Source organism: Gopherus flavomarginatus, chromosome 4, assembly GCF_025201925.1.
Source record: "Gopherus flavomarginatus isolate rGopFla2 chromosome 4, rGopFla2.mat.asm, whole genome shotgun sequence".
Lineage (NCBI taxonomy): Eukaryota > Metazoa > Chordata > Testudines > Testudinidae > Gopherus > Gopherus flavomarginatus.
In genome coordinates, this window is record NC_066620.1 from 51,362,411 (window position 1) to 51,390,353 (window position 27,943).

General features: G+C 42.3%; 1 protein-coding gene across 3 annotated transcripts in view; it reads right to left on the reverse strand.

Annotated features, from left to right (window-relative positions):
- Positions 1-27,943, reverse strand: part of GPATCH2 (G-patch domain containing 2) — a 203,684-nt gene that overhangs the window by 169,535 nt on the left and 6,206 nt on the right. For all 3 annotated transcript variants that reach the window (XM_050950232.1, XM_050950231.1, XM_050950234.1), the window contains exons 2-3: positions 18,319-19,035; positions 13,147-13,208 (exon numbers count right to left, since the gene is read on the reverse strand). In XM_050950232.1, the coding sequence (XP_050806189.1) occupies positions 13,147-13,208; positions 18,319-19,035 (779 nt within the window). The remainder of the gene's footprint in view (positions 1-13,146; positions 13,209-18,318; positions 19,036-27,943) is intronic.

Genomic DNA, 27,943 nt, shown 5'->3' on the forward strand with positions numbered 1-27,943 from the left:
TCCTTGCCTTCCTCAAGGTCAAGCTGATTTTCTCTCTATGCATCTAATCCATGATGATCCTCAACAGAGCTAGAAGAATAGTTGTGGACAAAAGCATGAAAACGTTCATATTTCAATCTGGCTCTATTCAAACCCCTTTCATTTAGTTTTTCATAAACTTTTGTACTAGTGAAATTTGTTCAAATATTTGGTTACAGAAAGTCAGTTAAATGAAACAGCCTATAACTAAGAAATCAAAGTTGTAACAGAAAAAAAGGATTAAGCAATACTAAAAATGACTTGTAACTCTGCCAAGCTCACGCCTCAACTATTGGGACTGATTATTCAAATTAGGCTGATGTCTGGTATGGAGAAAAGCAGATTTTCTTGTACCCAGATTTAAGTTCAGAAACTATGGAAAAAACCAAAAAATGAATGGATCACTGGTGGTTAAACATGATTTGTAAACAGCAATCTGTTGCTCAACTTTTGTGATCACAGAGAGTAACTACATATTTCCATCAAGCAACAGACTGCACTGTAAGTTCTTCAGCATTAAAGAAACTGGTTACTACTGGTACTCTAATAGTAGGCAGAATACTCAAAAGGAAGTTAAGTATAATTATTCTGCTTATTAGGAAGCTACCGCACAAAGAAATTAAGTAAGTTGCTCAAGGCTACACAGGAGATCCATGGCAGAACTCTGAACAGAACCTGAGCCTCCTGACTTGCAAGATGTTTATTTGGCCACCTACTCATATCTATATCTTTGACTGTTTAATTATGGGTATGTCTAGACTGGCAGAGATCCCTTCCCTTCAGAGAGCGCTGAAGGGAAACCACTGTTATGTGTTTACACTGTCAGCTGCCTGCGCAACAGCGTGTTCATACTTGCAGCACTTGCAGGGGTATTCGGAGCGATGCACTGTGGGCATCTATCCCACAGAGCATCTCTTCTGCCTCTAAGAGTAGGTTGCAGGGCATCCTGGGTCCTGTTCCAATGTCCCACGATGCACTGCTTCACATACCAGCAATATGCTTCCATCTGCATTTGGCACCATCTTTCAACAGTTTGTGTACTGTGCGCTCTGCCTCTTCGGTCTGCAGGAATGGATCCTGCGCTGTTGACCAATATGCTGCTTGCTCTCACTAACGTGTCATGAGTGGCAGTAAAGTTATTCCTTAAATTACAAAGGCAAGAGGAGTTTGACATTCATCTCGCCACATGTAGTAGCTACAACACGAGATTGCTTGTGCATTCACGGAGCTGATGACCACAGTGGAACGCTGCTTTGGGGTTCGGGAAACAAGCACTGAGCCGTGGGATCACATTGTCCTGCATGTCTGGGATGATGAGCAGTGGCTGCAGAACTTTCAGATTAGAAAAGCCACATTCATGGGACTGTGTGATGAGCTCACCCCAGCCCTGCAGTGCAAGGACATGAAAATGAGAGCTGCCCTGCTATTGGAGAAGCGCATGGCGACCAATCGGTTTACACAGTGCAGCTGCTAATCAGTTCAGAGTGGGAAAGTCAACGGTTGGACTCGTGTTGACAGAAGCGTGCAGAGCCATAATCTCATCCTGCTCCGAAAGACCATGCCTCTGGGCACATTGTGGATGGCTTTGCGCAAATGAGCTTTCCTAACTGCAGAGGGGCAATAAATGGCATGCATATTCCAGTTCTGGCACAAGACCACCTAGCCACCAAGTAAAATAATCAGAAGGGGTATTTCCCTATTGTTCTCCAGGCGCTTGTGGATCACCATGGACGTTTCAAGGACATTAACGCAGACTGGTCCAAAAAGGTGCATGATGCATGCATCTTTCGGAACACTGGCCTTTTCAGGAAGCTACAAGCTACCTTCTTCCCAGACCAGAAGATCACTGTAGGGGAAGTCGAAATGCCCATGTGATCCTGGGAGACCATGCCTACCCTTTAATGCCATGACTTATGAAGCCATACATGGGGAACCTTAGCAGCAGCAAAGAGTGATTCAATAAGCAGCTGAGCAAGTGCAGAATGTTGAGTGTGCTTTTGGCTGTTTAAGGGCTCGCTGGTGCTGCCTATATAGGAAACAGGACCTGCTTATGACAATATTCCTATGCTTACAGTCGCATGCTCTACACTCCATAATATTTGTGAAAGGAAAGGTGAAAGTTTCATTCCGGGCTGGACCGCTGAGGCTGAGTGCCTGGAGGCTGAATTTGAACAGCCAGAGACCAGAGCTATTAGAGGGGCACAGAGTGGGGCCATAAGGATCAGGGATGCCTTGAGGCAGCAATTTAAAGCTGAAAGCCACTAATATTTGTTGCTATGCTCAGGAGTGCAGTGCTTGTAATGCTAGAAGGTGATTGTGATTGGTGCAGACAATGTACTGTGAAGCTTTAAGAAAATTGCCTGTTGCTTTGCAGGACTCTGTTTGCTTTCAGTTGATGGAATAACAATTACTTTCAAACCAAAACAATTCTTTTATTAAAAGACAACGACTGGAGGAGACAAAAAAATTAGCACTGTGGGGGATGGGGGAAGGGAGGGTCCCAGAAGGAGGCGAGGTCCAGGGATGGTTAAAGACTTGGGTATCTCCAGTTCAGTGGAGCGGATACTGTACTTCAGTAAGGCTAAACTACAGAGGGACAGGTGTTGAATGCAGGAAGTCCGCAGGGCTGGACTGGGACAGGGCAAGAGTGGAGTGCAGCAGATACAGACTACAGCCAGAAGGTCTACTCCCATACCCCAAAGACCACTATTTAATATAAAGCATCATAAATGCCATGAGGCACTTCTAAGCCATCTGTTAGATCCTAGAACAACAAAAGATTGAGGCCTCTCCTCCCTTCCCCTCCCGTCCCCTGACAAGACTGCTGCTGAGGAGGAGAGTGGAGCTGTTATGGTCCTATTGAAAAGGGTTGCAGATGACACGATGGAAATTAAGTCCACCATGTTCACAATGCTAGCTACAATTACATTTGACTCGTCCCTGTTAAATCTGACTGGGTTTGTAAGGGAGGCTGAGGGACTTGTATCTGGCACTGAAGATCAAATCTAGATATCCAGATTCAAATTCAGCATAATTTCAGTGAGATCAGCTCCTTGAAAACAATTTGGAAACCTTTAAGATGATCCTTGTGTAGTAATTTGCAATTGTGAGGGTTCTGGAGGGGGAAGAAAGGGGAAATCCCTTGAGTTTGTCCCCCACCTCCGTGCAGAGATTGTAATTTACCAGAGGCATACAAGTATCTTGCCCTAAAGCCTGCCCTGGCACTAAACCAAATGCCATTATTGTTCATTTCCTGACATTTATTGTTAGTTTATTATGTAGAAAGCTAGGGAGAAGAATGAATGCTGGAATGCTTTTAATCCTAGGATTATGATTTTTCAGGACCTTGCGGGACATAGTGTGGAACACAGGGCTGCTTTTAATAATGCAAGGAACATGACTAGCTGCAAAAAGGCCTTAAATATCATATACTGTTTCAAGCCATGTTCCATGTACAGCATAGAGAAGAGACCCATGTCTTTCAAAAGTCTTAAGAGTCAGAAAACTTCCTTAAAGGACTCCAACAAGATTAACTGTCTGTGTTCACTATATGCTCCTGTATTAAAAAATGGATTTGTGGTCCCTAGTGAACTCTTAAAAAGATTTGGTCTAACTTTTTTTTTTTTTTTAAACAAATGTTTAATTGGTTCCTGGCAGATGGAGATTGAAATGCTGCCCTCCTTTCAACTGCCTGCCCTCCTTCCTTTTCTTTTCCTTTCCCTTCCTTCCTATTCCTTTGCTCATCTGTTCTTTTTTCCCCCTCTTCTCTTATTTTTGGAGGAAAATTGAATAAAAGATTTTTTTAAAGGCAGTTTATTTTGACAATACTGAGCCAACATTTTAGCACACCAAATTTTCTCATAGTTTAATTTAGGCATTTAATCATTCAAGACATGTAAAAAAGTAATCATAGCAGAATGGTCTGAGTTAAGTTGTATGTGCAACTACAAGTCCCAGCATACTCAGTGGTATATCAAAAACAATACTGTGCGTCAGAAACCCTACAATTAGGCAATACTTCATAAACATTGCACCCATTAAATGCAGAGAAATACACAACCTATGACCTCTAATCTAATCTTGTTTTAACTTAGTGCTGAGGTGGGCAAACTACAGCACGTGGGCCAGATATGGCTCGCCTGCCATTTTAAGCTGGCCCACGAGCTACCTGCTTAACTTTTAACAAGTTTGGTTAAAATTTGCAGGAGATAATGCTGCCCACTTCTTGTTTACAATGTCACCAAAGAGAGAGAACAGACATTCACATGGTACTTTTGTAGCCGGCGTTGCAAAATATTTACATGTCAGATATGCTAAGTATTCATATGCTCCTTCATTCTTTGGCCACCATTGCAGAGGACATGCTTCCATACTGATGATGCTCGTTAAAAAAAATGTCTTAATTATATTTGTGACTGAACTCATGGAGGAGAACTGTATGTCTCCTATTCTGTTTTTCCTGCATTCTGCCATATATTTCATATCATAGTCTCAGATGATGGCCCAGCACATGTCTGTTTTAAGACCACTTTCACGGCAGATTTGACAAAACTTAAGGAAGGTACCAATCTGAGATTCCCAAAAATAGCTATAGCACTTGACCCAAGGTTTAAGAATCTGAAATACCATCCAATATCTGAGAGGGACGAGATGTGGAACACGCTTTCAGAAGACTTAAAAGAGCAACACTCAGATATGGAAACTACTGAACCAGAACCACCAAAAAAAATAAAATCAAACCTGCTGGTGGCATCTGACTCAGATAATGAAAATGAACATACGTCTGTCCACTCTGCTTTGGATTGTTATCGAGCAAAACCCATCATCAGCATGGACGCATGTCCTCTGGAATGATGGTTGACGCATCAATGGACATATGAATCTTTAGCGCATCTGATACGTAAATATCTCGAGGCACCGGCTACAACAGTGCCACGTGAACGCCTGTTCTCACTTTCAGGAGACATTTTGTAAAAAAGAAGGAGGCAGCATTATCTCCTGCAAATTGTAACCATAATTGTTTATCTGAGCAATTGGCTGAAGTAGGACTGAGTGGATTTGCAGGCTCTAATTTTACATTGTTTCATTTTTGAATGCAGGTTTTTTTGGTACATAATTCTATATTTGTAAGTTCAACTTTCATGACAAAGAGATTGCACTACAATACTTGTATTGGTGAATTGAAAAATACTATTTCTTTTTTTTTTTACAGTGAAATACTTGTAATCAATAATAAATATAAAGTGAGCAGTGCACACTTTGTATTCTGTGCTGTAACTGAAATCAATATATTTGAAAATTTAGAAAACATCCCAAATATTTAAATAAATGGTATTTATTATTTATAAGAGTGCGATTAATCACACGATTAATTGTTTTAATCGCTTGACAGAGCTAATTTGTTCTAAAACCTCATCTAACGATACCTCAATCTGTGACAGTTCTTCAGATTGGTAATGGCTCAGGTTTGGGAAATCTCCCTCACATCCTCAGCTGTGAAAACTGATGCAAAGAATTCATTTTGTTTCTCCACAGAAGTAACTAGTCCAAAACTTAAGAGATTAAAAACGGTGATGATCTGTTGTGACATTATCTTTCCTACACAGAGCAACAATTAATCTCACTATCTTCTAAGAATGCTATTTTGGAACCAATACTTTCCACTAGAAACCCTCACAAAATAGACACAAATAACTGATAAATATCAAGTTGCAACATGAAATGAGAACAAAGAAAAAATACAATTCTTGAAATAGAGGTCAAGCCTGCAAAATTTATAGTTATAATCCTCTGCAACTCAATTAAAGTTATTGTTGGAAAGGATCACAAATGATAAAACTGAATGGCTATGGACTGAAAAAAAGGAATGTGACACCACTGGAAAAAAACTACTACTTATTGACCAACAATGCCCCCAAGAAAATAATTATATGAACTAACCCTTGCTTTACAATGTTTTCAACATTGGAATATATGAAGAACAAATAATACTCGGAGGGATATTTCAGATCAGAAGTAAACGTCATTTATGTCCCAGATTATTTTATACTGGGAAATACAGGTGTTTTAAAAAACAAATCAAACACAATTACACCAAAAAAGTAGGTTAGAACGCCAATCGTTTTAAACTTACAGTTAAGACATTTACAAAACCATAATACAACAAGTATCAGAGGGGTAGCCATGTTAATTTGTATCCACAAAAACAACAAGGAGTCCGGTGGCACCTTAAAAAGACTAACAGATTTATTTGGGCATAAGCTTTCGTGGGTAAAAAACCCACCTCTTCAGATGCAAGGTTAATACTACAATTAACACTAGCCTTCTGGTAGCTCAATACAGAAGGAAATTACAAGATAAACAGATCTCTCTGGTCAAGAAACAAATAGGAATGAATTATATCTTTACAGACAAATAGCTGATAAAAGAAAATTGAACAGGCACTTTCTGCAGAGGATTTGAAGGATCTAAAACAAACCACTGTGAAAAGTTCATGTCCCCCGCAAGAAAAAAACAACAATGAAAAACCATTGTTATATAATCTTGCACACTAAGCCTTACAAAACAGAAGAAAAAAAAAAAAAAACAACAAAATGCTGAAGGGAATGCCATGATACAGGGAACCATATTCTATCTCTGGAAATGACTATTTGAAAAAAAAAAATTCTGCTCTGAAGTCAGAAAAAACTTAGTCAACTGGTATTTCAAGGATACCCTAAATCCCTCAAAGAAAAGTCCTATGTTAACTGAAGCAAAAAAATATAATTAAGGCCCAAATATTGCTTGTCTTACTTGTATGAACAAGGCAAGTAGGACTTGGCTCTATGCTTTGAAGAAATCCCACTATTAGTAACATTAGTGTGGAAGGATGGAGCAACTGGCACAAACTGATTAAAAACAAATTACTGAGAACTTTTGAGAAAAAAAGTATATATATATAGCCTTTGTATAACCAAACTAATGTTGTCTAAATCTGTAATATTTTGTTATTCTGCAACCTGATGCCCCCTTTTACTGTTTAAGAAAATAATCTGCACTTTCAATAAATCCAATAATCATTTACAAAAAAATTTTACTAAAAAGGGGATTAAGCTATACTAGATTTAAAATACAATTAAGATGGTTACGCATCTGAATTGAAAAGATGGTTTAATATATTTCACCACCAGTATCTTTGATTCATAAATATAGTAATCTGCTTTCTGATGTATGCCAGCACGATAGCCTGGGGCATTAGCTGCACTTTAAATTACAGGTGGATTTTTACTGAAATCACACTGTCCAAAGGAAAAGTAAAAAGTTTAATATGTGTAGGAAATCCTCAGTGGGGAGAAAACTCTCTAAATAATATTGGGCTTTTCAGTCTTATTTTGGATTGATAAGAGACACTTAGTCGTTGTTCAGAGAACTATTGTCACTATATCCAGCCCTTGTTTTTTAAAACATTCTGGATAAATGTGGGAAGGGCTACCAGTCTCTTGTGAACTTGTCAGATAGAATACTGAAAAGATTGAGGTATGCAAGATGTATTCAATACCAGGCCTGGTCTACACTACACGTTTAAACCGAATTTAGTAGCGTTAAACCAATTTAAACCTGCACCCGTCCACACAACGAGGCCCTTTATATCGATATAAAGGGCTCTTTAAACCTGTTTCTGTACTCCTCCCCGACGAGAGGAGTAGTGCTGAAATCGGTATTGCCATGTCGGATTAGGGTTAGTGTGGCCGCAAATCGACGGTATTGGCCTCCGTGCAGTATCCCGCAGTGCACCGTTGTGACTGCTCTGGAAAGCCATCTGAACTCGGATGCATTGGACAGGCAGACAGGAAAAGCCCCACGAACTTATGAATTTCATTTCCTGTTTGGCCAGCATGGAGCGCTCACCAGCACAGGTGACCACGCAGAGCTCATCAGCATAGGTAACAATGCAGTCTCCTGAGAATCGAAAAAGAGCTCCAGTATGGACCGCATGGGAGGTACTGGATCTGATCGCTATATGAGGAGAGGATTCTGTGCTAACAGAACTCCGTTCCAAAAAACAAAATGAAAAAAAAATTTAAAAAATTTCCAAGGCCATGATGCAGAGAGGCCACACCAGGGACTCGGTACAGTGCCATGTGAAAGTTAAGGAGCTCAGACAAGCCTACCAGAAAACCAAAGAAGCAAACGAAAGGTCCAGGGCAGGGCCGAAAACATGCCGCTTCTATGCTGAGCTGCAAGCAATTCTAGGGGGGGGCCTGTCATAGTATAATTCCCAACTCTGGACCTTAGTGTCCAGGATATGGGTACTAGCCTAAGTCCTCTAAGCTTAATTACCACCTTAGATTCTGTAGCGCTGCCACCAATCAGGAATTCCAGGGCCTGATACCCTCTGGTCCCCCCAAAACCTTCCCTGGGGACCCCCAAGACCCAGATTCCTTGAGTCTCACAACAAAGGGGAATGAACCATTTCCCTTCCCTCTCCCTTCTTCCTCCCAGCTCTTTCCCGCCCTGGGTACACTAGGAGACCACCGTGATTCAATTCCTTGAATCACCACACCGAGAGGAATGTTACCTTCCCCCTCCCTTCTTCCCCGGAGAGAGATACAGAGTTGAACGCAGAGAGCAGGTTTTTCTTCCCTCCTCCCTCTCCTTTCTCCCACCAATTCCCTGGTGAGTGTGGACTCCCTTCCCTGGAGTCTTACAAAAGATAATAAAAAAATCAATTAGATTCTAATAAAAAAAAAAAGGAAAACTTTAATAAAGAAGGAAAAACATAAAAATTGTCTCTGTAATCAAGATGAAATATTACAGGGTCTTTCTAGCTTATAGACAATAGAAAGAAGCTGTCTCCAGCAGAAACACAATTTAAGCTACTTCCAGCAAGTACACATCTACAAATAAAGAAAAACAAATTAAAAAACTATAACAGCCTTTTTACTTACTTACTATTCTGAATAGATAAGAGACTGTAGCAGGGAGACTGGCAGAAACCTGGTTGCACCTCTAGTCCCGTCCTGGACCCAGGGAGAACAAAGCCAAACCCAAACACACAAACAAAGGTTTCCCTCCACCGAGGTTTGAAAGTATCTTGTCTCCTGATTGGTCCTCTGGTCAGGTGTTGCAGGTCACTGTTTGTTAACTCTTTAAAGGTGAAAGAGACATTAACCCTCAGCTATCTGTTATGACAGGTCCGCCACCACTACCCCATCCCTGTCCGTGGATTCCAAGGTGGGGGTGGTAATCCTAGCCATGGCTGAGCATTCTGCGGATGGGGAAGATGAGGAGGAGGAAGAGGAGGACGAGCTTGTAGACAGCACACACCACTCCATTCTCTCCAACAGCTAGGAGCTTTTTCTCACCCTGACAGAATTACTCTCCCAGCCCTCCCAAGCCACTATCCCACACAATGAAGCCATGGAAGGGACCTCTGGTGGGTGTACCTTTGTAAATATAAAACATTGTTTAAAAGCAGGCGTTTTTTAATGATTAATTTGCCCCAAGGACTTGGGATGCATTCGCAGCCAATACTGTTATTGGAAAAGTCTGTTAACATGTCTGGGGATGGAGCGGAAATCCTCCAGGGACATCTCCATGAAGCTCTCCTGGAGGTACTCCAAAAGCCTTTGCAGAAGGTTTCCGGGCAGGGCAGCCTTATTCCGTCCTCCATGGTAGGACACTTGACCACGCCATGCATACAGCAAGTAATCTGGTATCATTGCATGACAAAGCCTAGCTGCTTATGGTCCCGGTGTTTGCTGGCATTCAAGCAACCTCCGTTCTTTATCTCGCTGTGTTATCCTCAGGAGAGTGATATTGTTCATGGTAACTTAGCTGAAAATCAGGAATTTAATTAAGGGGACAGACATGGCCATTCCTACTGGGCTGTCTGCCTGTTGCTTAAAAGAAATCCTTCCTTGCAGGAAGCCAAGCAGGGGGAGAGGGAGGGGTGATTGGCGCTGAGCTTTTTCGCGTTTGGCTAGAAGGGATCTTCCCTGCTACCAGCCACGCAGTGGGGACGGGGAGGGGGGTGTTTGGTATCATGGAAGATCACTGCTAAACACCCCCCTCCCCGTCCCCACCGTGTGGCTGGTAGCAGGGAAGATCACTGCTAGCCACACGGTGGGGGGGATGGGTAAAGCGATCATCCCAGAGAATTGGATGTGGGGGGGTGGTTTCCGCTGCTGCATCTTAACAGGAAAGAAGCAGCACTGAACGGGCTTTGCTTGGTATTTGGGAAAATATAAGGCACTGTGTATATGAAGGCTGCAGAAGCCGAAAGACAATGGCTTACCATGGCTGCATGCAAGCTGAACTATGCTGCCCGGACCTGTGTCTGTGAGATCTCTAACACCAGAGCCGCAGGCACTCAATATTAAGATGCAAAATGCGACCTTGTAGTGAAATCACATGTGCTATGTAAGGTGAATAGTGTTGTTCACCGTGAAAGAGTATAAGCATTGTTCTGTAAAGTGTATCTTTTTAAATACTTCTCTCTCTTTTTTCCTTCCCTCATGCAGCTGCAAATTTTTTAAGCCTCCCTACTCCATCCTGAAAGCTATCTCAGATAAGGCGGCGGAAAAAAAAGACACGAGACAAAATGTTCTCGGAAATCATGGAAGTGACCCACAATGAAAGAGCTCATCTGAATGAGTGGAAGGACGTGGTATCAAATTACAGGAAAGATGCCAGTGAACGTGAAGACAGGAGGGACGCTCGAGACGAGAGGTGTCGGCAGGAAGATCAGCGGTGGCGGGATGCAACGCTGGGGCTGCTGTGTGATCAAACTGACATGCTCGACGTCTAGTGGAGCTTCAGGAACAGCAGCAGGATCACAGAGTGCCGCTGCAGCACCTGTGTAACCACCCTCACCATGTTCCATATCCTCCTCACCCAGATGCGTTAAGAACGCATGGGGGAAAGCTCCGTGGACCCGCCCACTCCATCCCCGTGGACAGCCCAACCAAAAGGCTGTCAATACTTTGAAATTTTTTTAGTGGCCTTTTCCTTCCCTCCTATCCTCCTCTCAAACCACACCTGGGCTACCTTGTCAGTTCTCTCTCTCTTTTTATAATGAATTAATAAAGAATACATGATTTTTAAATGATAGTGACTTTATTTCCTTAAAGCAAGCTGTAATCGAAGGGGGAGGGTGGGTTGCTTACAGGGAATGAGTCAATGGGGGGGGGTTCATCAAGGGAAAACAAACACAGCAATCAGACCGCACCCTGGCCCGTGATGAAACTCGTTTTCAAAGCTTCTCTGATGTGCACCGCTTCCTTGTGTGCTCTTCTAATTGCCCTGGTGTCTGGCTGTGCGTAATCAGAGGCCAGGTGATTTGCCTCAGCCTCCCATCCCGCCCTGAAGGTCTCCCCCTTACTTTCACAGAGATTGTGGAGCACACAGCAAACAGCAATAACAAAGGGGACACTGGTTGGGCTGAGGTCTGAGCGAGTCAGTAATGTGCGCCAGCGCGCCTTTAAATATCCAAATGCACATTCTACCACCATTCTGCACTTGCTCAGCCTGTAGTTGAACAGCTCCTGACTACTGTCCAGGCTACCTGTGTATGGCTTCATGAGCCATTGCAACAAGGGGTAGGTTGGGTCCCCCAGGATAACTACAGGCATTTCAACATCCCCAACTGTTATTTTCTGGTCTGGGAAGTAATTCCCTTGCTGCAGCCATTTAAACAGAGTAGTGTTCCTGAAGACGCGAGCGTCATGAACCCTTCCCGGCCATCCCACGTGAGTGTTGGTGAAATGTCCCTTGTGATCCACCAGTGCTTGCAGCACCATTGAAAAGTACCCATTGCAGTTTAAGTACTGGGTGCCCTGGTGCTCCAGTGCCAAGATAGGGATATGGGTTCCATCTATCGCCCCACCACAGTTAGGGAATCCCATTGCAGCAAAGCCATCCACTATGATCTGCACATTTTCCAGAGTCACAACCTTTCGTAGCAGCAGCTTAATGATTGCTTTGGCTGCTTGCATCACAGCAGCCCCCACAGTAGATTTTCCCACTCCAAACTGATTCTCTACTGACCGGTAGCTGTCTGGCGTTGCAAGCTTCCAGAGGGCTATTGCCACTCGTTTCTCAACTGCGAGGGCTGCTCTCATCTTGGTATTCTGGTGCGTCAGGGCAGGGAGAAAGCAAGTCACAAAGTTCCATGAAAGTGCCCTTACGCATGCAAAAGTTTCGCAGCCACTGGGAATCGTCCCATACCTGCAACACTATGCGGTTCCACCAGTCTGTGCTTGTTTCCCAGGCCCAAAATCGGAGTTCAATGGCTACAACCTGCCCCATTACCATCAGGATCTCCAAAGTGCAGAGGCCCTCGGTTTGAGAGAATTCTGTGTCCTCATCACTCTTGTCACCGCGCTGCCATAGCCACTTCCTCCTTGCCTGGTTTTGCAGGTCCTGGTTCAGCACAGACTGCACGATAATGCGCGAGGTGTTTACAATGTCCATGATTGCTGTCTTGAGCTGAGCAGTGTCCATGCTTGCTGTGCTATGGTGTTTGCATAGTTCACCCAGAAAAAAAGGCGCGAAACGGTTGTTTGCGGCTTTCACAGAGGGAGGGGTGAGGCTGTACCCAGAACCACCCATGACAATGTTTTTTGCCCCATCAGGCACTGGGATCTCAACCCAGAATTCCAAGGGGCGGGGGAGACTGCGGGAACTATGGGATAGCTGCCCACAGTGCAATGCTCAGGAAAATCGACACTAGCCTCGGTACATGGATGCACACCGCCGAATTAATGTGCTTAGTGTGGCCGCGTGCACTCGATTTTATACAATCTGTTTTACAAAACCGGTTTCTGTAAAAATCGGAATAATCCAATAATCCCGTAGTGTAGATGTACCCCCAGTCTTATAATATTAGGGAAGATGGTGTTTTAAGCTTCACATACCAGCCTTTTGAAATAATCAAGGAATTTAATTACTTAAGGTCACTGAGACAGGACACCTTTCCATAACATTTAAGAAGCTAGGGAAAAAAAAAAAAAAAAAAAAAAAAAGCTATACCTCAACTCACTAGGCAGTCTGTTAAAGCAATTTCATCAACCAATGAAATAACTTGTAATGATTACAGAATTGAAACTGATGCAGTTTGGCAAAAAAAAATTAATGATGTTTCAGTACCTTGTCTTCCCTCATCATTGGTAAACAAACCAGCATCACTGCTGCTCAGGCTGCTGGATTCACTGTAATAAAGAAAAGAAACGAACAGATCAAAAGAACAATTGATCTCTCACTTGTAAAATTTTAGAGAGAGGAGGCTGTTCTCAGATAGAACTTAAGGCTGACAAAAATCTGAAAGAAAATAAGATTTTGTTTTTAATCAAACGGCAAATATCCTAGTTCCATTAACTACAGAACACATTATTTTTGTCACATAAAACTACAGGAAACTAATGGGACCCTGACAGTAAGCAAGATGTGACTGCAGCAAGGAGCTGACACAACTGATGCATTTTATCAACTGCTTCCCTCAAATGCTCACTGCTCGTCTATTGCTATACAATTCAGCTTGATCCCAGAATACCACTGCTCAATAAAATGGGGGGAAAAAATCTCAAAACAAAAGCAGTCTAAGCCTTTCTTCCAACACATGAAATACACGAGTCTGAAGAAGGAGCTACTGTTCTTAACATTTGCAAATATTCTGGACAATACATTGCTTAAGGATTCACTACAACTATATTACTTGGTAAGAAAGAAAAGTTTGCAAGAATGACAATCCATTAAATCAAAGTAAAGGTCACCCTGAGAAAAATGAATATGATCAATATGATTTTAACAGCAAAAGAGAAAATGCAGGTTATAATTTACTTTTCTGTAACTTCTGATGTGGCCTTAAACAAGATGTCTATGAGATGGATGCACAGCACACACACGCGTGCGCGCACACACACATCTACTCCTATATATAAAATTAGAGATCATGGTGAAGTGTTTTGTTCTCCCTTGGTTGTTCACAAGCATCTCACGTTATTGTAAATTAAAAGTGTGTGTCTAAATATTAAACTCGCCTCCTGTGCTTAAACTATAGCACCGACCATGACATTGAGTTTACATCTAGGGTAGAGGTTAAGCAGAGAAATGCTTTTAAGTTCTTCAGGGAATTGTATTCTCACAATACTATAGATTTTTTTTTTTTTTTTTTTTTTTTTACAGTGAAGTATGGATTAATTTTTTTTAAAAATGTCAGTTCACCTAAAGACATAAAAATCAAGAAAAAGGTGTGCGTTTCAAATTAATGTTCAATGTAGTATGCTTTTATGGATGTTATGTTAAAGAAAATTAAACACCTTAAGTATTTTTCCTATATTATATAGCTTGTCTTCAATATGAAGCAAAATCCACTTCATTTTATATATTTCAACCTAGACACCAACTTCTAAGTATTTTTAAAAATATATATTTCATTTCTGGTTTCATTCCTCACACTCACTCTTAAAAGTTAGCTCTAAACCTTACTCCTAGATTAGCTGTTTTAACTGCTTTTTGGTTTAGACATGAATTTGCTTGCTGGGGGGGAAAAAATTGAAATTACGTTGTTTTCCCAATTTCTCTCTCAGAAATTGAAACCAGAATTAGTTTTAGGTTTGGACGATATCTCATTTCAGCTTCTAGAACTAATTATATGGTTAATTGTTTTTATATCTTCCTTTAGAAGGAGTTCAAACAGGGCTTGAAATTGGGCCTGATATAGATAGCCAAGCAGCAGTGACTTGATAATATGTGCAGCTGTCATATTTCTTAAAGATGTGTTCTAAAACTCTGCCGTATCTTCTTCTGTATACAGTAACTTCTTACTATATAAGCAGCACTTACAATCTCTTTTATCCCAGTACAGTCAGAGATTTAAGCACTTAACTAAAGATAATGGTCCTCAGTACAAAGATGGCAAATCTTATGAGTTATAAAAATGATCAAGCAGAGTTTGAACCTTGAAATGCTATAAAGCTAAGCAAATCCTAGTGCCTTCTTTCTGAAAAATATCCCCTCCTCGCTTAATTCCATCAGACAGTTCTGCATACTTTTATAATTATAAATGTCCTACAACTTTATATCACACATCTTTAAAAAAAAACTTTTTGATTGAAGTTTCCATTCTTTTTTTTTAAGTTCAGGAATCCTTTCAGTCATTTGAATTTTGGGAAACAAGACAAAAAAAAAAAAATCTATTCTTCCCCATCTCACACAAAAGTTCCCATTTTATAAGGGCTTGCATTTACAAAACACTTACTGAGATCATGGCAAGCTGAGGGTTAAGTCTATCCAATACTATCCTGCAGCCCACTAAGCATCCATGTAGATTCTGTTGCCACACACTAAAAGTTCCATCCATAGACAGCTTTGATCCACCCGCTCTGAAACGGGAATGGATTAAAGTGCATTAAGGAAATACTTTTAGATAGGTGGAAAGCTTCAACCAAACAGTTAATTCTAAAAAAGAAATGTGATGTAAAGTTGTGGGACATTTAGAATTGTGAAATATACAAAATTATCTATGGTGGAATTAAAGTGACGTGGGATACTTTGCGGAAAGAAGACACCAAGATTTGCTTTATAGTATTTCAAGATTCAAGCGGTGATTGATCATTTTAAAGATAATCAGCAGGGTCTATACAGATATTTACTACAAGGTAGATTTATACCCCATCTTGCCGTGAACCAAACTGTTCTTACAGGCAAACCTTAAGAGAACCATACTCATCTCTTCCCTTTAAGTCTGCAATTTGAACTTTGATACTTAAGTAATCTTCACTGAGGTATTTGCTCTTGATCAATTTATATAGAGTGGTGCCATACAATAAAAGCTTTAAGCATTTGAAGACTTTGCAGAGCATGCTCAATAGATGAAGATTTTTAGCATAACACAGTGAAGACCCTGCCTCCGTTGGGGCATCGTACTATAGTCACAGGGACTGCTGCTGGGAGAGTTGTAAATGTGGAAGATGTGTCCCATTGAAATATACACAAAACAAAATGATCTGCAAAACAAAGCCTTCATATGTGGGCAAATGAAAACTGGCATGGCAGACTTGATAACTCTGGATTCTAGAGTTTAAATGTGACTCAGCAGTATTACTGAAGACATGAATCTTACCAAAAATTTTTCAGTAATTTACCTCTTTGTGTCTAGCACACAGTTTTAGGAAGACATTTTTATCTCTGCCAATGCTTTCACAACAGAATAGTTGCACAGAGGCTTGCTAGTATGTTCTTGTTCCTCTTGTGGAATAAAGTAATAGAATCATACAGTAGTAATGCATTTAATGGGCACCATCAAACTGAAGTCTAGCCAATTGAAAATTAGAGTTAAAAGTAGTTTGAGTACTCCATAGGCCTCTGAACCTCCTTGTCACATTGTGGTTTTGCAGGCACATTTTCATCTATTTTTTTTTAAAGAAAAAAAAATGTTTCTCTGCCCCCTGTTGCTGTGTTAAAGAACACAAACGGGTGAAAAAGGCAAAATTTGGCAGTAAAGTGCTGGCAAATGACAACCAGAGAAAGTTTTCTCTGTTACAGTATTACTAAGTAAAGTATTTCCAGAAAGGAGCATGTTTTTTAAACTGATAGTGTTGATGATATATGGAGCTATACCTATCTCTTAGAACTGGAAGGGACCCTGAAAGGTCATTGAGTCCAGATCTCTTAGAACTGGAAGGGACCCTGAAAGGTCATTGAGTCCAGCCCCTTGCCTTCACTATCAGGACCAAGTATTGATTTTGCCCCAGATCCTTAAGTGACCCTCTCAAGGATTGAACTCACAACCCTGGGTTTAGCAGACTAATGCTAAAACCACTGAGCTATCCCTCTACCCCTTGAAGCACAAGAATAGATGACAAGTAGAATCCATAAGGGATAGTCATTTTTGTACTTGAAATCAGCAAGCTGCCCTTTTTGGGGTGTTTGGAGGATTTTCCCCGGACCTTGGCTCCCTCCACCCAAACACTGGATAATGAGTTTTGCACTGAAGTATTTTTACCCTCCTCTGGCACAAGACATTTTAAAAAAAAGAAGTGTTAAAATTTAACAAAAAAAATTTACAAGAGTACAGGACAAACATGATGGAATCTGAAAGCGTTCCAGACACAAAGGTCCCAACAAGACCTATTTCTGGTCCAATATAAGTGTGAAGACACTATGAAATTCAGTTTCTTTTCAGTGGCAAGGTGACTCAGGATTCCTGTTGTGATTTTAAAACTGTCTACAGTTCTGAGAAAATCGATGGAAAGAGTATAAAAAGCAACTTCAATAAATACTATCCCCCTTATTGTTTTCTGAGTAATTGGAATCAGTAACTTACCAGCACTGAATAAGTGACCTCTCTTCTTGCCCTAGCCAAGAACCTATGCATGCCATCGCTACAGCACACCTAAACTATGGCCAACAAGCAAAGGATTCAATGCAGTTTATAGATAAGACTTCTACAAACAAATGAGGAACAACGCTGCTGTCTAGCCACTAGATTGCCAGAATTTGTCTTAAATAGGAGTTGCCCTGCTCACAGTTCTGCATTCAGAACAAAACAAAACTGGATAAACATGATCAGGATCATCAGACCCTGCAGGTAACATCACCTGCGTGTGGTGGAAAATGACATCTTACTGTGTTGTCAAAATAGTACTTTGGAAACAATTACTATTGTGGTATGCCTGCTGTTTGGAATAGATTAATGAGACATACTGCCAAAAGGTCATCGTCCCATTTTTCTAATGGCAAGCTCAGGAGTTTCTCAACTATAAATTGCTCTTTGCATTTTGTAAGTGATGTGCATTCTTGGTAACCAATAGACTTTTTATGCCCATGATACTCAGATCGTCTAGCGGGTATATCCGTATACTGTACTGATAACCTTCTGATGAATACCAGCAACAACCAAAGCACCAGTGCCGAGAAGTTGGAAAATCTAAGCTAATTAATTACCTTGTGTGTAATTAACTGCTAGTTCAAATACCTTGCATAATACAATAATGTAACATTTAAGTTATTTTTAAATTCCTGTTTTCTTGGTCTTAATATTGAAACAATTAGTATAAATTTTCTTCAAGTAATGGTTTCCTTTGAACCTTCTCTGCCACCCATCGGATTTCCTCTGAATTGCTATAATTTAACCTTATACAACATGTTTGAAGTAGCAGTATTCTAGTATTACTGGATCAGGAAAGACCCCTAACACTTACTGCTATTGACTGCATTTTAATTTTGGAATAAAGAAAATGAGACTTGTCAATATCTACACAACTACAGTAGCAATATAAGAATTTTGTTTCAGTTGACAGAAAAAGAAAAAACAATCACCTGTCACTCATGTTCTCATCTGAACCCTTTTGCTCCTCATACTCCATTTTGTCCTTATTTGCCTGGTTCGCTTCTTCACTCTCTATAACCACTCCTTCATCCAAGATTTCTGGTCCTTGCCTACTTGTAGCTAGTTTTCTTTTTTTCACTTTGCTCTTGGCAAATTCTTGATGTTGGTAAGATCTATTATCATTATCCATTTCTTGATCTCTGCTGTTATCCTGTTGTTGGGTCAGTGTTAGTGTATTTGTGACATCTGATGGTGGGTCTATTGCCATGCGTTTCACCTTTCTTCTCCTACGCAGGGTCCTGTTTCCTAAATTGTCAAGACCCAAATCAGACTCATGCCACAGAGGTCTTTTGCCCCTAATGTTATTTAAATTTGAAGAAGGCCTGCGTTTAGCAACCAACAATTGATCATCAGAGTCACTGTGGTCTTTCTTATTAGTAGTATGATTCTCTCTATAGTCCTTGCTTGGTTCTTCTAGACTGGAATCAGAACCTTCACTTAAACAGTGACTAGTCTCCCAAGGATGATGAGTGATAAATGAACGTCTTTTTCGTCCTCTCCTTTTTCTTGCCTGGCGTTTTAGAAGACAAGACACGCTGCGAGAGTGATCTCCAGTATCAGCAAAACCTCCTCTGGCTTGCTCTGAACTTTCTTCCAGTGCTGAGACCAGATCATGAACTAGTTCCTCCATAGTCCTACTGAAATGCCTACATACGCAGAGAAAAAACAAAAACAAAACTGATTACAATGTGCATCAACTTCAGCAGTATGTTTTCATATATCAATATCGTTATAATGTCAAAGACAGTCTTATGATCAGCACTTTTAATGCCGTTGTAGTTCTACAGAAAGCTGTCTTCTAAATCAACCAATACTACAACACACTTATGAGGAGGCTTTCCCTTTGTAATGTCACTCTCTCTTCTAAGTTCCATCTTAACAACAACAGCCCTTCAATTTTTGGCAGTTCTCCTAATATTGCTTTTATTTACAGATATTTCATTTCAATATCATAGTTTTCAGGGGGTTAATTTGTCATCTGTGAAGACTGGCAAAATCTGTCAATACATAATTAGAAGCAAGTGAGCACATTTTAAATTATCTATAAAGTAGGAAATTTAATATACAATTTTTTCTCCTTTATAGTATATTATTAGGTACAACTTTAAAAGTTGTCATTAGGATAAAATGTTTGACACTCTGTATGTCAGGGGAGCACCCTGCACCCCCATGCAAAGTTTGTCACGTCGGGTGTCTTCAGAAGACTCATGATGCACCAAGCATTGTTATTGTAGTAATGTTATAGTAACGTTAGAGGTTGTAATTTCATGTATATAGTTATGAGGCTGAAAATGTGTCCTCATAGCTTAAAATAGGCCCAGGCAAAACTCTCCAGGAACAGAGGGGCAGTTTACACCTCATCAGGGTACGTATGGGACAAATCCAGCCTAGCCTCACAGGAACAAGGACACTGGCCTAGGCAGCAACTAAGGACCTGTTTGACTCTCAAGTGAGTCACCCCCCTCCCCTTGGTCAGTTTGGGACTAGCATGAAGTAATGCTCGCTTGACTCTGAAGGGGGGGGGAGGGTGTGCGGGGGGCAAAGCCAAGAGGGAGAAAGGATATGATAAAAGGGAGAGACAGTTGCCATGCTCGCTCTCCTCTTCCACCTCCATCTACAGACACCATCACCAAGTGACTGAAGCGCTGATCAAAAGGGGAGAGCCTGGCTGAAGAGCAACCACCCAGCCTGTCGTGAAAATGTTTGTAAGGGCACTGAAAGTGTTAAGATCAGCTTAGAATGTGTTTCGCTTTTATTTCACTTGAGCAAATCTCACTTCTTTTGCTTTGACTTATAAACACTTAAAATCTATCATATAGATAGCAGTGTGTTTGGTTTGAAGCGTGTCAAAGACTCCCCTTGGGATAACAAGCCTGGTACATATCAATTTCTTTGTTAAATTGACAAACTCATATAAGTTTGCAGCCTCCAGTGGGCATAACTGGACACTGCAAGACGGAGGTTCCTAGGGTCTGGGACCGGAGATATTGGTTAGTGTCATTTGGTTGAACTATCAAAGCAGTGACTGGCCAAAAGTGCTCACTCACATTCTGGGAGAAGCTTACACGCTAGAAGCTGTGCATGAACAGCCCAGGAGTGGGGGTTCTCACAGCGAAGCACAGTAAGGTTGGCTCCCAGAGTTGAGGATTGGAGTGACCTAGCAGATCATCCGTTCAGATAACACCAGGAGAACATCACAATGTCGTCACAAGATAATTGTCTCTTGATGCTACCTAAGTGCCAAAATGAATCTGAAACACTAATTTTTTGATTATGTAAGATTTTTAATAGTGACTAATTGTCTTCCCAAACAACTAATATCTATTTGATCTTTAAAAATATTGATTCACTAGAGTGACATTAAGTTGAGAGAACCTTTCCCCTAAATGAAAGTCTAGAGGATTAAAGGCAAAATTGTCCTTTCTGATCTACACACTCACATCACTAGGAATCACACAACTTTATGAGAAAACACTCTAAGAGGCATCATGCAGATATGAGGAAAGAATTTTACTCTGCATCACAGCTCACATCACTTCACTAGCATTAAAAAACCATAGCTGGTCCATGACAACTGCCTCAGACTCGTGGGGCTTGCTCAGGCTACAGGGCTGTTTCATTGCAGTGTAGACTTCTGGGTTCCGCCCGAGCTCTGGAACCCTCCCACCTCACAGGGTCCTAAAGTCTGGGCTCCAGCCCAAGGCCAAAAATCTAAACAGGATTCCGCAGCCTGGGAGCCTGAGTCAGCTGGCACAGGTCAGCCACAGGCATCTAAAGTGCAATGTAGACATACCTATATTTATCACCAAGTATACTTCAATAGGCTCACACGTGTGTACTTGAGTTAAAAAACAAACAAAAACTAAAGCCAAAACAGTAAGATTTACTGCAGAACACCCAGGTGAAGGAATCAAAACAAACTGAGACCCCAAAGTAATTAGCCTCCTTTCTTCTAATGCTCACTACTGTGTTATACCTGGTGACATATAGTGGACAAACACTGGTCAGTAAATTGTGTAAGGGAGTGTCCAGAAGAAAGCTGTTCATATAGTTTTAGAACAGGATGAAAGGAGACATGAGTCAGCCATTTTCTACCAACATCAGCAGGTTGCAAATGGAGAGAGTTTAGTCATATAGCACACAAGTTTCCCCCACTCACTCATTCATCACTGGCCCCAGGCCTAAAGGTGCTAAGCAGGATGGTCCAATGGTTACACACCAACATGACGCAGGATATCTGAGCTCTCTTTCCTGCTCTGCCTGTGACTTCTTGTATAATCCTGGACAACTCACTCAACTCATTGTGTCTCTGTTTCCCTATATAAAATGGGAATACCATCACCTTCTAAAATGTCGTCAGTTCTATGGACCAAGAGTACTAGGCGAATTCTAATTTAGTTATGAAAAAATTCAAATTCACCATTAAATGTTTTACCTACAAGGAGACGTCTCTTGAACTATACTGCTATTTTTTTGTAATTTCAGAAGTAATTCAAGAAAATAATTTGTGCCAGCTGTAAGACATCACCATAATCATAAAGACAGAGTAGTACAGTCTACTATCTCAATTTTGATAAATATATGATGCCAAACTGTATATATGTTTACTTTTCAACTCTTTTTCTATGCCTGCTATAATGACTGAACTCTTATTCCTGTCACTCTGACATAACCAGGCATTTCCTGTGCCACTTGCTAATTGCAAGCAACATCTTGGCAGCACCTTTCAGGAATGTGCACCTTTCTGGCACTCACCTTTGAGCAAGAAACACAAATCAGGTACCAGTACTTTTCGCTTATCCTTAGTCCTTCTGGCTCTCACAAGAAATCATTTTCCTTGCTTTTGAGAAATAACTACAGTAGATATCAGCAAAAGAGGTAGTCATGCAAATAAAGCACTGTTTATCAAAAAATTCAGACAGAATAAAGTAACTGGTAGCCAATCAAATCTACAAATTGGCTGACAGCCTAGTTATACAGGAAAATCTTGGAATAGGTCCAGTTTCTCTATTTCTGCCATCTTCTCCTTCTCTCCCTTTCTCGCGACTTGTCTACACTACACATTTTAGCCAACACCAGCTGTAGTAATGCAAACCATGACTTGCACCACAGCAGCTTACACCAGTTTCAAAGAAATGCAAGTCATAGTTTGCACCAATATAGATATATCAGTGACTATTAAAAAAACCCACACACATAAAACCCAGCATAGAGAAGGCCTTAGCATACAAGCACATTTGGCCTTACCTCCATGGGGAGAAATGGTTTGGTGGTTTGTGAGGGTGGGGTGGATTTTTAAGTTTTCAGTAAAGTTAACTTAATATGACAGGACAGCCCCCTTAACACCTGTGAAGACAACTTCACATCTTTTCAGGCTCACAAAATAAAAAAAGGTGTTGAGCTGCATCTTCACAGGTATAAGGGAGCTTTCACATTGTTTTAACTTGGCATGAGGGGAGCCTCAGGGCACACTTTTTTTTTTTTTTTTTTAAATTTCTCATCAGCATGCAGGCAGTTATAAATCAAGTTCAGCATTCAGAAAAAAAATGATCATTATCACATCTCTGGCATAATACTCACTATATTCAACATTTGATGAAATCCAAAATACTTAGGTTGGCAAAAGACTGCTTATCAAGAACATAAAGCACTTCAGTGCAACCTTTGTTCCTTGTTGAACAGCACTTGATTAGAATACAGTCTATTTACAGAGCTTTTATTCCCTGGCCTAGGCCAAAGTGTTAGGCCCTGTCTACTGCACAGAAACTTGCCAGTGTAAAGCAGATTTCTGCATTGTAAACTCCTGAGGTGTACACACTGCCAAGTCTCTTAGCGCACAGAAACTGTGCAGTTGCAGAGCTGTAAAAAAAACAAAACTCTCCCGACGAGAGTGCCAGTGTAGATACCCTGATCGATTACAGAGCTGTGATTGGCCTCTGGGAGGTGTATCACAATGCCTGTTCTCGCCTCTCTAGTCAACAGTTTGAACTCTACTGCCTTGCCCTCAAGTGAGCAGTCATCATCCCCACCCCGTAAATTCCTTTGGAATTTTGAAAGTCCCCTTCCTGTTTACTCAGTGATGCATGCAGTGGACATGCCTGCTCCACGCACCAGGCAATCCCTCGCTTGGAGCAATGCCGAGCTGCTGGACCTCATCAGCACTTGGGGAGAGGAGACTGTCCAGACCCAGCTGCGCTTCAGCCATAGGAATTATGATACCTATGGACAGATTTCATGGCTGCTTTCTGTCATGCATCGTGAATGGGACATACTGCAGTGCAGGGTCAAAATGAACGAGCTGCAGAACACCTACCACAAGGTGCGGGAGGCAAACTGCTGCTCCGGTGCTGTGCCCACGAACTGCCAGTTCTACAAAGAGCTGGACACAATACTCGGTGGCGACCCCACCTCCACTGTGAAGGCCACTGTGGATACTTCACTGGCTCATGTGCCAGTCGAGAGTGGACCGAGCCAGGAGGAGGAAATCGTGCATGAGGATGTGGAAGGGGATCCAGAGGCAGATGATGACTCCAAGGTCAGAGATGCATGCAGTCAGGAGCTCTTTTCTACCTCAGAGGAGGTTAGCAGACACAGCTGTCGAATCTTCGCAAAGCACAAAGAGGACAGGAGGCCCCTGGTAAGTGGATTTGATTCTGGAAATCGCTGAGGCGAGTTATGGGGGCAGAAGGGTTGGAGAAGGCAGGCTTCCCTCTGTATGATACACATACCACCACCATATGCTTAGTCTGAGCGGCAGAACAAGCTGTTGATTGACTCCGTCAGCCAGTTAGTGACAGGTATGTGAATAGTGGCTGTATTTTAAAATCACCGAATCAGTGTTCTGTGTGTTGCAAACAATGCTACTTCTGTAAAATGTTGCATTTTTGTTTCACAGAGGTGACCCTGGGAGCCCAGCCTCCCTCTTTGTTATCGCTGGCTGAATGGCTGTGCAGAATTAGAAAACGGCCATGAAAAACTAAAGACGACTTTCTGTGTGATGTCATGATACACTTCACGGCCGAAAACAAGAATCAAAGGAGTGCGAGACAGCGAGAAGAGGGACTGAAAGGAGAACGTGGTGCATCAGAACGAAGCCACGGGGTGGCACTTAATTGCTATGGAGTGCCAAGCGGTCATGCTCCAGGTACTACTAGCACTGCAACTTGAGCAGCTTTGCTCCCGCCCTCCTCAGCAGCCACTGTTGCAAAAAACTCTTTACCATGCATCCGCCAGACACCACCAACACACTCTGACCAACCTCTTGGCTCCAATCTGTACCCGCTGCATTTCACTCTTGCATCGTCACAGTCCAGTTCTGCAGACTCCCAGTACTGACTGCACTCAACACTCATCTCTCTGCAGTATAGCCCTGCTGAAATACAGTACTCACTGCACTGTACTCCAAAGGACAAAGTTGGATATGACCCCTGGAGATACACACATCTTTAACCATCCCGGGACGCCACCTCTTCCTGGGACCCTTCCTTCCCTCATCCCCAGTGCTGATTTTTTTTTTGTCTCCTCCAGTCGTTGTATTTTAATAAAAGAATTGTTTTGGTTTGAAAGTAATCTTTATTCCATCAACTGAAAGCAAACAGCCCTGCAAAGCAACAAGCTATTTTCTTAAACCTTCACAGTGCATTGGCTGCACCAATCACATTCGCCTCCTACCATTACAAGCACTGGACTCCCAAGCATAACAACAAATATTGGTGGCTTTCAGCTTCAAATTGCTGCCTCGAGGCATCCCTGATTCTTATGGCCCTACGCTGCACTCTTCTAACAGCCCTGATCTTTGGCTGTTCAAATTCAGCCTCAGCGGTCCAGCCCCAAAAGAAGCTTTCACCTTTCCCTTCACAAATATTATGGAGCGTACAGCACGCAGCTATAAACATAGGAATATTGTCATCATCAGGTCCAGCCTCCCACATAGTCAGCGCCAGCGGGCCTTTAAACGGCCAAAAGTACACTCAGTCATGATTCTGGACTTGCTCAGCTTGTTGTTGAATCACTCTTTGCTGCTTTCAAGGTTCCCAGTGTATGGCTTTATAAGTCACAGCATTAAGGGGTAGGCGGGTCTCCCAGGATCCCAATGGGCATTTCAACTTCCCCTACAGTGATCTTCTGGTCCGGGAAGAAAGTCCCTGCTTCCAGATTCCTGAATAGGCCAGTGTCCCTGTCATAGTATCTTTCCCCAATCTGAACCTTAGAGTCCAAAAGTTGGGGTGCCAGCATGAATTCCTCTAAGCTCAATTACCAGCTTAGAACCTGTAGTGCTGCCACCAATCAGGAATTCCAGTGCCTGATACACTCTGGTACCCCCAAAACCTTCCCTGGGGACCCCCAAGACCCAGACTCCCTGGATCTTAACACAAGGAAAGTAAACTCTTTCCTTCACCAGTGCCTTTTCTAGGCTTCCCTCCCTGGGTTACCCTGGAAGATTACTGTGATTCAAACCCCTTGAATCTTAAAATGGGGAGGAAAGTTCCTTCCCCGCTCCCCTTCTCCCTCACCCAGAGGCAATACAGATTCAAGCTCCATGAACCTAAAACAAAGGGATGCCACCCCCTCCCCTCCCTTCCCTGTTAAGTACAAACTCAATTCTCTTGAGCCTCAACAAGGGGAAAAAAAAAATCAGACAGGTCTTAAAAGCAAAACTTTTAATAAAAAGAAAGAAAAAAGGGAAAAGTTATCTCTGTAATTTAGATGGTAAAAGTTACAGGGTCTGTCAGCTTATAGAAACTGGAGAAAAAGCCTCCTCCAACAGAAATACAATTTAAAATACTTCCAGCCAAATACACATTAAAACTCTACCAGCCAGATACACATTTGCAAATAAAGAAAACCAATTAAAAAGACTATAACCACCTGTTCCTTACTCGATACTCACTATTCTGAATATATAAGAGACTGTAGCAGGCAGATTGGCAAGAAACCTGGTTGCATGTCTAGCCCCTTCCAGGACCCAGAGAGAACAAAGCCAAACCCAAAAACCACAAACAAAGGCTTCCCTCCACTGAGATTTGAAAGTATCTAGTTTCCTGATTGGTCCTCTGGTCAGGTGTTGGGTTCCCTGTTTGTTAACCCTTTAGAGGTAAAAGAGACATTAACCCTTAACTATCTGTTTATGACAGTCACAAAAGATGCATGCATCCTGCACCTTTTGGGACCAGTCTGCGCTAATGTCCTTGAAATGCCCACGGTGATCCACAAGCACCTGGAGAACCATAGAAAAATACCCCTTCCATTTATTGTACTTGGTGGCTAGGTGGTCTTGTGCCAGAATTGGAATATGCATGCCATCTATCGCCCCTCCACAGTTAGGGACCCCCATCTGTGCAAAGCCATCCACAATGTGCCCAGAGTCACGGTCTTTCGGAGTAGGATGCGATTAATGACCCTTCACACTTCCGTCAACACGAGTCCAACTGTTGACTTCGTTAGTGATGGATTGGCTTCCACAGTGCAACCGCCATGCGCTTCTCCAATAGCAGGGTGGCTCTCATTCTCTTGTCCTTGTGCTGCAGGACTGGGGTGAGCTCATCACATAGTCCCATGAATGTGGCTTTCCTCATCCAAAAGTTTTGCAGCCACTGCTCGTCATCCCAGACGTGCATGACGCTGTGATCTCACCACTCAGTGCTTGTTTCCTGAGCCTAAAAGCAGTGTCATCATCTCCGTGAATATCACAAGCAATCTCGTGTCATAGCCAGTACACATGGCAAAATAAATGTCGAACTGCTTTTGCCTTTGTAGGTTAAGGAATAACTCCACAGCCACTCATGACGTGTTGGTCAGAGCAAGCAGCATATTGGTCAACAGCACGGGATCCACTCCTGCAGACCGAAGAAGCAGAGTGCGCAGTACACAAACCGTTGAAACTTAGCACTAAAAGCAGGTGGAAGCACGGGGATTGCTGGGATGTGAAGCAATGCATCACAGGACATTGGGACAGGACCCAGGATGCCCTCTGACTACCTCCGTCTTCCCACAACTCTTAACAGCAGAAGAGGAAGAGATGCTCTGTGGGATAGCTGCCCAGAGTGCACCACTCTGAATACCGCCGCAAGTATGAATACGCTATTGCGCAAGCAGCTGCCAGTGTGAAAATTTAACAGCCGTTTCCCTTCAGCGCTCTCTGAGCAGTACCGTAACTCCTGGCACTGTAACTCTGCTAGTGCAGACATAACCTTAGGGTATGTCTACATCTACAATTTTGCAGCGCTGGTTGTTACAGCTGTATTAGTACAGCTGTATAGGGCCAGCGCTGCAGAGTGGCCACACTTACAGCAACCAGCGCTGCAAGTGGTGTTAGATGTGGCCACACTGCAGCACTGTTGGGCGGCTTCAAGGGGGGTTCGGGGAACGCGAGAGCAAACCGGGGAAGGAGACCAGCTTCGCAGCGGTTTGCTCTCGCGTTCCCCGAACCCCCCTGCAAACCGCAGGGAAGGAGACCTGCTTGCACGGGGGTTCGGGGAACGCGAGAGCAAACCGGGGAAGGAGACCAGCTTCGCCGCGGTTTGCTCTCGCGTTCCCCGAACCACCCTGCAAACC